Raw genomic sequence first — 12971 nt, forward strand, 5'->3', positions numbered from 1 at the left:
GTACTTGTAGGTTTTATAAGGGCTGTCTTTTTTTCCGGATAGGTTTTATAATATCAAACCTCATAAAAACTGATCAGGTTTATAGAATAATCCATCAATATCTATAGTGTCAAATCAATACTACTGGATTCACACTCAACATTGTAGATATAGAAAATTTTCTATATAAATATAGTCAAAGTTTATGAAGCTTGACTTTAAAAAAAAACAATGCTAGCTATAATATGAAACCAATGGAGTAGTAAACTTATCCCCGCCTCCAATACTGTTACTTTCTCGACTCCTAGGTAAACGAATGCCGGACTACGGTCCTCATCTCAAATGTACATATATTTATATTTATCAGATTTTTACAACTTTTGTCCAATAAGTTGTTTATACCAGTACATTGTTGTGTTTAGTTATGCAATGCATGTAACACTTAAAGCGCCGGACACCAAACATAGATTGCCGAGTGGTTTGGTTCAGGAAGCAGAGGCTGGTGGCACTTCTTTCGGATGTTTGAGTCAATCACAAACACGAATGTAATAGAGCACCACACGAACTTGCAACTTTTGTTTTGCTAAAATGAACTTGCACTGTGTATATATGTGGTCAATACTTGTACTGACATGGGTGTTGAAGTTACTCTCTCATACACTTTTTTAACTCATCAACAAAGCTCTCTTGTTTGTTCTTCTTTTAAAAAAGCTATCTTTTTAGTTGTATGCACATATTAATTGAACTTTGCCCAAAAATGAAATCAACATTGTTACACTGAAAATTGTTCGATAAAAAGATGTAGAATGTTCACACCAAGTCAAAAAACGGTATAACAAGTAGGGTATGTGTGGCTAGCAACTTTAAATTTGAATTCAACTCGTGATTTTATTACCTGCTTTTGTGTTAGAAAATAAGTTATTGTGCGTTGAAACTTAAAAGTGAAAAAATCTGATGAAAATTTCAGGCTACCAAAGAATTGTAAAAATTAGTTCTGAATCACAAAGGAAAGTGTGTTGTAGGAGATATTTTTTTGGAACAATATGAGAAAAATTATGCATATATAATGGGATTTATAATAGAATAAAAAATGTATATCCATTTTTGAAGCATCACAGCACATCATCCCTGCAAATGGTAGACATGTTCAAGGCAACATAGCTGGCAAAATATGATCAAAGAAACATGCCCAATTATATTATAATAAAAAATGTAAAGAATAAAGTCTGAAAGTAAACAAAGCAAAGAAATAAGGAAAGAATCTGCTGCCAGCAATCAAATCCCCGTCCAGCCAACGGACGGCCAGGCCAGTGACCAGTCTCTCGGTGCACCGGGTCCATCCAGCCCCCCCTCGCCCGTCTCCCCATCCTGTCTCTCCTCCACCCATCAAACCAAACCCTCCCTCCGCCCACGCCCAGGCCAGGTAAAACCCCCGGACGCGCCCCCAACCCGCCGTGAGCACCCCACGAGACCGACTTGGAAAAGCCAGAGAGGAAAAGGAGACAGAGACGAGGAGGAGGGAGACACAGAGAGGGACGGCGGCGGCGGCGGCCTCCACTTGCCCGGAAAGCGCCGCTGCCCCCGCGGGGATCGCGTGGCCCGCCTCCGTCGAGATCTAGGGTTGCGGCCGGCATGGCGAGCCCTCGGTCGCCCGCCGCCGGCGCCCTCGCCGGGGACGAGGCGATCTGGAGGAAGCTCCGCGACGCGGGCTTCGACGAGGAGTCCATCAGGCGGCGCGACAAGGCGGCGCTCATCGCCTACATCTCGCGTCTCGAGTCCGAGGTACCTCGCTCCCTCCCCTCCCCTCCCCTTCCCCGCCGCGTCGCGTTTCATGGCATGCCGGAGCAGTCTTTCTGGGGCTTCTTTCGGAGAGGATTGGCGAGTCGCTGCGTGGTTTCTTGGCCTCGTCAGGCCAACGGCGGCGTTGTTCCGTGCGCAGATTGGGTGGGAAGACGGCTTCTTGGATTCTGCTCGCAGCCCCGTTTCTTGGTTTCTTTGGCACCGTGGTGCGTGTTGGTGCTGGATGGGTTGCCTGACGATGAAATGCATCGTTCTGGCTCATTGCCCAGTGTGTCTGTAGGGCGGAGTTGACTGCTGTAGGCATATATTTTGCATATTAGGTTTTTTTGTTGCTGACCTGGGATTGCGTAGATTTTACCCTTTCTGGTTATTGTTTCTTGATACAACGCGTTTCAACTGCTGCAACTATTGTGTCCTTCGTATTGTTCGAGTATATTTTGTTAAGTGCATTGTACTCCTAGACCAATAGTTAGTTTGCAGTGAACCTTTCAACAAAGGTCAGCTGTAGCTTGGTAAGAAAAATGGATTCAACAGAAAGGCTGGAGGGGGAATTACGATGATTATAACAGAGATGGCATTTGCATAAATCTTTTGCATTTCATTGGTGTCAGCATCGAACCGTGCAGATTTGGTGCTAATTTTGGGCAAACATTTTGTTAGCCTTACTCTCATAGAGAATGATTCAGGTTATTTGGATTAATCAAAGGATGTACATTATACTAATGTCCACCTTTGTCTCATAGATCTAACTGTATGAACATTGTACCAAAGTTTCCTATGCTCAATATACTTTGATCTGCTGCAAAGACTGTGTGGAGGCTGATGTTGTTTCAATGGTACTGGTTTGCTAATTGGGTTGCTCAACATGTTGTAGGAACCATTAAGGCTGTCACAGTTAATTTTATAATACGCAAACACTCCCCATCCTGATCCATACCAAAAGACACTGTTTAGTATATGCTGTAAGCCAACTTTTTTTGGGAACTGTTGCATGCCTCTGACTCTCCATATCTCTATTTCGTGCACTTATTTGGCTGTAGGTTTATGATTACCAGCACAACCTCGGGCTAATGTTGTTGGAGCGAAAGGAATTGGTATCCAAGCATGAACAACTCAAAGCTTCTATGGAGTCTGCTGAGATCATGCACAAGCGTGAAAGAGCTTCCCAGCAATCTGCTCTAGCTGAAACAAGGAAGAGGGAAGAAAACCTAAAAAAGAATGTAGGCATTCAGAAGGAGTGTGTTGCTAATGTAAGACTGCTTTTCAATTAAGCTTGTAGAAGCCCAATTCTTTCTATTCTGTAATAACCTGTCACAACTAAATGCTTGCACCATCCATGAATTCGTCAAAGATGGACATTAAATTTATCATGAAAAAAAATGAAGAATGTGATACCTCGAGTTATCATCGACATAATGTCTCCACTGAATGATTATTTTACTATTATTCTTATGCCAACATTAGACTTCTACGTTAAGTTTATGTTCCACTTCATATATCTGCTTAACCTGCCTCTGATTCCATGTTTTTCATGTAGCTTGAAAAAGCACTGCATGATATGCGTGCGGAAACAGCTGAAATAAAGGTTTCCTACGAAACCAAATTATCCGAAGCACTTGAAATGATGGATACTGCTCAAAAGAAATTTGACGAGGCAGAAGAGAAGCTTCTTGCAGCAAAATCTTTGGAAGCAGAGTGCACTCGTGCTCGTAATGCTGCATTGAGAAGTTTACAAGACATGGAAGAACGTGAAGACCAGCTTAGAAGATACCGCCTTTCTAGTGATCATGAGTGAGTATTCAATATCTTGTGGAATTAAGCTGGCCTTTCTAACCAATATCAATATAATAGTCTCTCAGTATATAAATTGGGGTGTATTATGTTCTACTCCCTCCGTCCCATAATGTAAGACGTTTTTTGACACTAGTGTAGTGTTAAAAAACATCTTACATTATGGGACGGTGGGAGTAGTAAATTGTGATGTATGATGTATGTCCATTTCCTGAATATGGTGGTGGGCATCTTTCTTCTTTGCTATCTGAATCGAGTATGTCATTGCAGGTATGAGGCCAAAGAAAAGGATATTAGCTTACAAAGGAAATCGTTGAATGATATGAAGAAAATGTTGCATGAAAAGGAGCAGGTTCTACTGAAAGAACAATCACTTCTTAATCAGAGGGATGAAAATATCGTTGAGAGGTTAGCACGTGTAACTCAGTCGGAGAAAAAGTTAGAAGAGGACAAGGTGATTCTCGAAGCTGAATGGATGTCTCTAATGGAAGAGAAAAACAAGCTGGATCTTAAAATGGAGGCAGTAGCTTCAAGGGAGGAAGTATGTATTGTTTTTACTAATCGTTTTGTTAGCAGCTTTATTTATTGCTAAAATGGCGGAATTTTATATCACAACTGCTTTGCTCACAGGCTATAATTCAGAAGGAATCCTTGCTTGACAAACGGGAGAGTGAGCTGTTGATTTTGCAAGAAACAATTGCAAATAAAGAAAGGGTAGGTTTCTCCAGTTTACATTGTAGATGATGTGTGCAAATGAGTTTATACCTCTTCTAAATCATCCTGACTCCCATTGCAGGTTGAGATTGAAAGGCTGAATCATGAACAAGAAGTGGCCCTGGAGAGGAGAAAGCTTGAGTTTGAAACTGAGATGGAGAATAAGCGCTTGTCTTTTGAGGCGGAAATGGAGACGAAGAGGACATTGCTGGATCAAAGAGAAAGAGCTCTCAGTGAGCAAGAGTTGGCATTTGCTCAGAGGGAGCAAAATGTTGACATTCGGCTTGCTGAATTAGCAAGCAAGGAAGAGGCCATAGCAAGGAGAACAGATGAGTTGAATGACGAGGAAGGAAAGCTCCTCTCTCAAAGAGAAGCGTCATACATTGAGCTGCAAAAAGAAAGAGAGGAAGTACAGAAGATGAAATTATATTTGGAGAAGGAAAAGGTTTTCTTTGAAGAGGAGAAACGGGAAGCAATTCAAGCCCAGCAAAATCTTGCAATAACCCAAGCAGATAGAGATGATTTGCTTACTCTACAGATCAAACTTAAAGAAGAAATTGACAATCTTAGAGCCCAAAGAACAGAGCTCGTGGCTGATGCCGATAGGCTGCAAGCAGAAAAAGAAAGGTTCGAGATTGAATGGGAGCTGTTTGATGAAAAGAAAGAGGAGCTTCAAAAGGAAGCTGCTAGAATTACTGAAGAGCGAAGAGTAATGACAGAGTATCTCAATAATCAGTCAGACATCATCAAACAAGAGAAGGAAAATTTGCGTGCTGAGTTCAAGAAGAATTCAGAAACCCTCTCCTGTGAACATGAAGAGTTCATGATTAAGATGCAGCAAGAACATGCAAGTTGGCTGAGTAAGATTCAACATGAGAGGGAAGATCTTACAAGAGACATTGATAACCAGAGAATGGAATTACTGAACTTGGCCAAGGCAAGGCAGTTGGAAATCGATGCTGATTTAAGGGAAAGAGAAAAGGAGTTTGAGCAAAAAAAATCCATGGAGCTCGAGCACATAAATTCTCAAAAGGTGATGATCATGTCAAAACTTGATCATGTTGCGCTTGAATTGCAGAAACTTGAGGACGAGAGGAAAGAGGCTAATTTGGAGCGTGAAAAGAGAGAGCAAGAGCTGTCTGAGATAAAAAACACCATTGAAGCCCTTAATAATCAACGAGAGAAGCTGCAAGAGCAAAGAAAGCTCCTACATTCAGACCGAGAATCAATAACAGAACAAATTCAGCAACTTGATGTGTTGAAAGAACTGAAAAGCGATTCTGAGAACAAGCAACTGTCTTTGATAGAGTCTGAAAAGTCAAAGATGAACTATACTGGCCTCCTTCCTTGTGGTGAAGCTCATAATTCAACTCCTAAGAATTGTTCTGCACCAAAGCTTCTTGAAAGGAAACTAGAAGTGTCACCTTCAGTCTCAACACCAGTATCTTGGGTTCGAAAATGCGCTCAGGTGATATTCAAACGCTCTCCTGAGAAGAGTTCTGGTCATGATAATGGTAGACTTCTTGATAATGGTGTACCAAAAAACCTTCGGAAAACTGTTGACATCAATGGATCACTTGCTGATGAGCTAGGCGACCAAGCTGGAGAAATACCTCAAGTTGTTAATGGTGCAAAAGTTGGGAAGAAAAGGAATTATTTGTTGTCATATGATCCAAGTGAAGCTTTAGAACCAAGGCGGAAGTACCAAAGGAGCACTATTCAGACAGTAATTGGAGGGGAAATTACTTTGAACAACTGGTATACTTTATTCTAATCAACTATAGTATCTTTATGCTAATTCCTGCCGAGTATTTTTTTTACTGCATTAACACGTCATATGTTGCCAGCCCATCAGTTCTAGAGGAGAAGTGCTCCAAAAATGAACATGATGCCGCCCCACTTGGTGTATTATCTGGCATCAGCAAGGATCATGAATACAGTAATAAAGGGCCACAGAACCTGAGAATACCAGTAGACTCAGCTTCATCTGATGATCTGGTCTTTGCAAATGGGAAAGCGGATAATTCAGATTTTGCTGACGAGGATGAACCTTCAGAAGAGATCACAGTGGTAACTGCTCTTTCCTGATGTGTTTGCTCCTCTTCAGTTAATAAATATTGTCGAGTGTCGTAATAAACTTTGCTTATGTTATTCTAGTTCTTATGTCTTGAATGTTATGTATTTAGATTTTTGCTTCTTTACCTAATTTTGTGCTGAACGAGATAACTCTGACCTCCAAGTCTATCCTGCCAGCTTGTTTAACTTGTTGCTGATTGTTTAGCTTACATTTTTAGATCTTATATATCACACTGCTCTTCTTGTTAATTGCTTTAGCTTGCAAGTTTTGAATCTTATGTAATGTTGCTGCTAATTGTTTAGCTTATCAACTGTCCGGTGCCCCTGTATTTTGGATCTTAAATATCACTGCTAGCGTGCCCTTGTGCCTTACCGTTTTGATGCTTTATCCTTTGTAGTCCGCAACCGAACCAACTACTGGAGCACTTGAAGGCAGGGATGAGCATGATGAAGATAGTGATGACGAAGATGAAGAGGAAGAGGAAGAGGAAGAAGAGAAAAGTTCGTCAGCGAAGAAGTTGTGGCGTTTTCTCATCACATGAGTAGCAGCTTCCCCGGTAGTATAGTCATACAGAGCTGACTGTAGGCTGACAGTTACCTCTTATGAAGTTGCTTTGCTCTTAGTTCCATTTGTGTCTCCACCTTTCGGGTTGAAAGGTTGGGTGCTTGTTGGTTTTGTGTGCCTATGAGCAGCGGAGGTTTTGGAAGCCGCTGTGATGAATCACGCCATGCATGTGTTCTTTATTTTCACATCCTGAAGGCTTCAACGTGTAAAGTGGTTGATAGCTTGTGGTTTGTGTCAAATTGATTGGGGGTGTAGGAACAGCCCATATGATGAGTATTAGTGCCGTTATGGGTGGTGTGATAGTCGCCTGTTCAGTGCTCGTTCAGTAGGTGATTTTTATTCTCTTGATGTGTGACTCGTATGGTTGTCTTGCAAGAAATTTGTGGCTTGTCTGATCGATGCTGCTGTGGTTTCTTCGAACACCCGGTTGCTGCTTGGTGTTGTTTCGACTGTTGCAACATTGCATTGCATCGCAATAGGATTGCTTGTTGGAGATAAGCAGCATGCTGACTAACAAACAGGACCACGTCAGGTCAGATGTTAGAGATAAGAGTTTAGTTTTGCAGAAATTTATAGCAATATTTTTGGGACATATTATGACACATAGGTTTATAATATGATATGCATAAATTTACAATACGCAAATCATCAAAGGTTTCTGTGATTTCATATCTTTAGCAGAGCATTTTTCTTCTACTTTCTTCGATCCATATTACTTGTCGCTGCTTTAATACAATTTTGTTGCATTTTTGAGCTAAAAAGCAGTTAGATTTAGGGCTGGCTAAAAAGCAGATGTAGGGCCGACAATTTGTTTTTCTCCGTGAAAAAGAAGTGGAAAGATGATGATGAGACGCATGAATCAGGAGGGCTGGTGGGTGGCACTACACATGACCATCGCGGCGCGCATCCCCTTTGCATTCCTGCTTAAATCTTTCCTGACTCCTTTTTATTTGCTCTCCCACATGTTAATTTCAGACTTTGGGGTAACGTTATGGCGTGATGATTAGTGGTCAATGTCCGGCGGGAGGGTTCCGTTGTTAGTCGTTTCTTTGAGATTTGTTAGGGTTTGTGTCCTGCTCAAGAAGGCGAGACGGCAGTGGCTCCTTGAAGATGGAATAAAGGTCTCCCTGCCTGGCCCTGTTTCGATGGTGCATCTAGCATCGTTGGTGGGCGTGTGGAGCTGTGTCTCCAACGGTTCTATTCTCGGTGGATTTGCTCAGATCTGGTTGTTGTTCGTCTATATTCGTGTGTCTTCGGGTTGGATCCATTCGATCTACATTATTCCTTATTGGTGGCGGTTGCTGTTCTGGTGTGCTGGTCCTATGGGGCCTTAGCGCGATGACTTCCTGACTGTCTACTACAACAAGTTGTGCCCGACTCCGACGACGGAGGGACGATGACCGCGGCGTGTCTTCGGCTCGCTCAAGTGCTTGTAGTCGTCGCTAGGTGGTCTACGTATCTGGATGTAATCTTTATTATTTTTGGTGTTTGTTGTACTGTCATGATTAAAGATGAATAGATTGGAAATTTTTTCAAAGAAAATATACGGAGCAAAACAATAAGTACCTAAGTAGTGCATCATATTCTCCCATTCATTTTTCTTACTTCTCAAATCCATATTACTTGTCGTTGGTTTAGTATAAAAGTTGGTTTAGTACAAGTAAATATGGATTAGAGGGAGTACTCCAAGTTAAGTGTGAGAAAATTTAAGATGGTCTCTCTTACCTTCCATGATGTAAGAGGACAACTTAATCCTAGCCCTCGATATTTTAGCCATCGATTCATTCTAGGGCAATTTCGACTATACAAATATGGTAAGTATACGGAGAAATAAAAATAGGAAACATATTTGATAGATTGATTTCTCTTTCCAAGAAGATATTTTCCTTCTGCTAAAAATAAAAACTTTACACTATGTACTATGTTCGTTCAAAATAAAGTACTCTTATGACACATACGTGTATATTTTTTGTGAGGTACGGAGTACATGTGTATATTACTACATCCTAAAGTACAACTTTTCTTAATCTTAGAAAATCCAACGGTTTTAGAATACAAGCCAAGCGATAGCATATCTGAATTTCGTAATCGGATCATGAAAAGTTAACGGCTCATATTGATTCAGGATCATCTTTAAAAAAAAAACTTAAAATAAAATAGTGCAGCGTACTCCTATGCTCCAGTTCATTTCCCTGACTCCGAGCTAAGTGGGCAGCTACTCGGCCTGATTTCCTACCTAACATCGCGTGTCACGACCTCAGGCAGGCGTCTCCTCCTCTCCACCCTCACCGCTCACCGGCTCCCGCTCTCCAGGCCTCCACCGTGCTCCTTCCGCGCTCCACCTCGCCGCCGCCTCCTCTTCCCAGCGCGCCGCCGCCCCGCTGCTCCTTCCCACCCAGCGGTCCGCTCTTACATCTCCCCTGAGCCGCCTTACCCCGACGACGACACCATTGGCGGCACGGCCGCGCGACGGTGATTCAGCGCGGTGACATGGTCGAGTAGCGGCGCCAAGGACCATGCCAGCGGCCGTATCCGCGGTACGTACCACGCACTTCCTGTTTTGTGCCTGTAGGCTGTAGCGAATCGTGCAGCGAAATCAGGGGAGCGAATTCGAACCCCGATCTGGATCGATCGAGCGAGATTGGTACTTCAAAGGACTGCTGCAACTGTAATTTCGGTTCGGTGCTAGTTGTCACTTTTTGCTTTTGGGTACTACCAGCACTAGTTCGACTATCGCTCAGCTGCATTGACTGAAATCATACTTGGGTAACTTCGGTCACCTTATTTGAGGGCGTAGCTCTGACCTCTGAATTTTGCGCTGAAGCAACTGAGAGGAATTGCTTAGTTCAATTTGTAATTCAACAGTAAAAAACGTTCAGCGGGAACAGAGTGATAGGTTACTTCTGAATCTTTTATTGCATCAGTCAGAGCATTCACTGCAGACAACCATGCAACGAAATTACAGCAACTAATGGATTGCTTAATGCTTAAAAATATTATGGGTTCATGATTTCCGTGTCTTTATATTACTAGTTTCTTTCGTTTTGCACCACTGATTATGGAGTGCCGACGAATTTGCATATGTTTGTGTGTTCATAACTTCACAATGCATGAAATCCCGAACTTAAGTTGCGTGATGCTTAAAGAATCTAACAACTACTCCCTCCGTCCCAAAATATAAGAACGTTTTTGACACTAGAGTAGTTGCCTGTGAACTATGCTGAGAATTATGGTACTAGTGCATGCCGTGCTTTTCTCTTGCTTCCATTTCTACAGGTGTGAAGTGTAGAATAAGCGTGATAGTTAGGCCTGTTAAGTTTAGAGAAAAAGAGAGAAATGAGACTTGTTGTATTTACTTTGACGCAAAGGGTTATATTCCCTCCGTTCCTAAATGTAAGTCCTTTAGTGATTTCAATATAGACGTATGTTGTTCGTATTGAATTCTCTAAAAAGACTTATATTTAGAAACGGAGGGAGTAGTACAAGAGGTGGAATAGCACATTTATTGTAACACACAAACACACACTAACTGGGTAACTACCCTCATATTTCGGATACCTACCCTTACACATACGACATACGGGTGTCATCCTCACACACTCGGGTGCTACCCTCACTACCTCTAACACCCCCCTCAAACTCTAGGCGGATGAAGGATGAATGAGCCTTGAGTTTAAAAGTGCGGAAAGAGACGCCACTAAAAAAAATTGGAACCAAGTCTTGAAATCTTCATCTTAGTGTTCAACCTGTTACAACTTTACAAGTTACTAATGTGATCATTCGTTCCTTTAATCTGTGCTAGATAAAACTGGTTGATCAGATTCTTGGTCTACCTCGCTCAAATTTTTCTGGATTTTTAAAGTTTGGCTAATTTTCATCATGAATATCTTGCCGAATAAGGCTATCTACGTATATGATTAAGTTGGAACTACTTCACTCATTTGATCCACATTGATCCATGATTATTCTGTCCGGTATATAGGATATTAGCTGTTTTACTTATTTATTTCTTTGCTCTCCATGATTAAATCTGTTCCAACATTTCACAGTAAAGCATAGTGGATTTATCGCTGCAACTTTCTTATGAAGGTTAGTAGAGGGAGATCGAAGATGAGGAATACGCAGCGAAAGCCATCTATTCTCAACTTCGATGCTGGATGCGGATCTTCCTTATCTTTTATTGTAATAGGCTTGGTGGGATGCACCCTCATTGCCTGCCTATTTTTCATCGGCCATCAAGTAAAAACTGGGCATGCCCATAGCTATCCCAGCCATCTGCCTGCCACCAGAGAATTGGAAGAGGTTGAGGAAGAGCACTTCCGGTTGCCACCTCCTCACAAGGTGAATCCTCGTGCAGTGAAACGTGCAGTCAAACGTCGGGGCTCTACCAAGGTTTCAAAGATCATCGATGATTATCTGGATGGGTCCTCAGCATTACACGACATATTCTTTCCTAGTGAAACAACTGCTGTGAACCCAACAAAAGGCAGAAATGACAGCATGTACTTTTATCCCGGTAGGGTGTGGCTGGACACCGATGGAAATGCCATTCAAGCCCATGGCGGTGGGATTCTGTATGATCACAATACCGCGACATACTATTGGTACGGAGAGAACAAAGATGGACCAACCTATCAAATTCACCCTGAAGGGGCACACCGGGTCAGTGCAAATTTCTAACATAATATCAGCCTTAAGCGTTATTTGTTTTTCCAGCAACCTTTCCTGACGCGACTCTGGTTTTTTATTGATTGCTTCTTAGTAGCCTGTGCACTGATACTTGCCTTTGTTTGCAATTTTTCAGGTAGACATTATAGGGGTAAGCTGCTACTCCTCGAAGGACCTATGGTCATGGACTCACGAAGGGATCGTGCTTCCCGGAGAGCGTACCAATATCACACACGACCTTCATATATCAAAGGTTCTTGAGAGGCCCAAGGTGATATATAATGACCGCACTCGGCAGTATGTCATGTGGATGCACGTCGACGACGGCAACTACACTAAAGCATCCGTCGGTGTGGCTGTCAGCAGATCCCCCACAGGCCCTTTCAGTTACCTCTACAGTTTCCGGCCACATGGGTTTGATAGCAGGGACATGACGATCTTCAAAGACGACGACGGCATGGCCTACCTCTTCTACGCTTCTCGGGGCAACACCGTGCTTCATGTCAGTCCACTGACAAATGATTATCTCAACGTCACATCGGCGATGAGGACAATATTGGTGAGACGGTTCAGGGAGGCTCCGGCCGTGTTCAAGCTCAGAGGAACCTACTACATGATCACCTCACGGTGCTCGGGCTGGGCTCCGAATCCGGCGCTGGCACACGCCACACACAAGATCATGGGGCCATGGGAGACGCTGGGGAACCCGTGCGTCGGAGGCAACCACTTCCTCCGGCTGACGACGTTCCTGTCTCAGAGCACCTTCGTGCTCCCCCTCCCTGGCTTGCCGGGCACGTTCATCTTCATGGCAGACAGGTGGAACCCGTCGGATTTGCGTGACTCCCGGTATGTGTGGCTGCCCTTGTCCATTGGAGGTCTGGCGGACGAGGCGCTGGACTACAGCTTCGGGTTCCCGTCGTGGTCGAGGGTGTCGATTTACTGGCACAGGAAATGGCGACTCCCTGAAGGTTGGAGGAAGAGTTAGGCCTGAATTCTACCATTGGCATGGCGATAGTTATATATGACACAGCATCAGTAGGTGGAAGCAATCTGGGTGCAGATGCAGTGGTGATTGTTCAGGGTCTTGCTTGATGTATCCAACGAATGCAATCTGAGACTAGATGCCTTTTTTTCTACGGTGAATCTTAAAGTAGATACGAATATACGATAGAATCAGCTCATGAAATTTCATAATTGTGTGGCAACGTAACATCAAAACACAGCCCGGTTGGCTCAGTTTGGAAAGCGATTTGAGCAAAGAAGCCTCAGATGTTCAACTCTTGTTAGTGTAATAATGCTGCACAGATGCTTGGGTCTGAATCCTGTGGCTGTGGGGCATATATATAGATAGGTAAAGCAAGAAACCGAGCACCGACAC

The 12971-nt window shown here is 43.0% G+C and overlaps 2 protein-coding genes across 4 annotated transcripts; both read left to right on the forward strand.

Annotated features, from left to right (window-relative positions):
* The first annotated feature begins 1395 nt into the window (after positions 1-1395).
* Positions 1396-7227, forward strand: LOC125544936 (nuclear matrix constituent protein 1b-like). Its single transcript, XM_048708728.1, has 8 exons — positions 1396-1761; positions 2820-3029; positions 3317-3570; positions 3841-4111; positions 4201-4284; positions 4367-6042; positions 6132-6354; positions 6759-7227. Exons 1-8 carry the CDS (start codon positions 1612-1614, stop codon positions 6900-6902), a joined length of 3012 nt encoding a protein of 1003 aa, XP_048564685.1. The 5' UTR covers positions 1396-1611; the 3' UTR covers positions 6903-7227.
* A 1898-nt stretch (positions 7228-9125) lies between these two features.
* LOC125544937 lies at positions 9126-12729 on the forward strand. Of its 3 annotated transcripts, none has more exons than XM_048708730.1 (3): positions 9126-9462; positions 10975-11587; positions 11730-12729. In XM_048708730.1, the coding sequence occupies exons 2-3, from the start codon at positions 11009-11011 to the stop codon at positions 12576-12578; spliced, it is 1428 nt and encodes a 475-aa protein (XP_048564687.1). In that variant the 5' UTR covers positions 9126-9462; positions 10975-11008; the 3' UTR covers positions 12579-12729. The 3 variants fall into 3 exon arrangements, with proteins under 3 accessions (XP_048564687.1, XP_048564686.1, XP_048564688.1); XM_048708729.1 differs by having other exon boundaries at positions 11015-11587; XM_048708731.1 differs by having other exon boundaries at positions 11020-11587.
* The last annotated feature ends 242 nt before the right edge of the window (positions 12730-12971 follow it).

The sequence above is a fragment of the Triticum urartu genome, chromosome 3 (genome assembly GCF_003073215.2).
Source record: "Triticum urartu cultivar G1812 chromosome 3, Tu2.1, whole genome shotgun sequence".
Classification (NCBI taxonomy): Eukaryota; Viridiplantae; Streptophyta; class Magnoliopsida; order Poales; family Poaceae; genus Triticum; species Triticum urartu.

Coding starts and splice junctions, on each gene's coding strand:
- LOC125544937 (XM_048708729.1), top strand. CDS start 9,442: ATGCCAGCGGCCGTATCCGCG. Junction 9,463..11,014: donor TGCCAGCGGCCGTATCCGCG/GTACGTACCACG, acceptor TTTCTTATGAAG/GTTAGTAGAGGGAGATCGAA. Junction 11,588..11,729: donor ACCCTGAAGGGGCACACCGG/GTCAGTGCAAAT, acceptor GCAATTTTTCAG/GTAGACATTATAGGGGTAAG.
- LOC125544936 (XM_048708728.1), top strand. CDS start 1,612: ATGGCGAGCCCTCGGTCGCCCGCCGCCGGCGCCCTCGCCGGGGACGAG. Junction 3,571..3,840: donor CGCCTTTCTAGTGATCATGA/GTGAGTATTCAA, acceptor ATGTCATTGCAG/GTATGAGGCCAAAGAAAAGG. Junction 6,043..6,131: donor GAAATTACTTTGAACAACTG/GTATACTTTATT, acceptor ATATGTTGCCAG/CCCATCAGTTCTAGAGGAGA.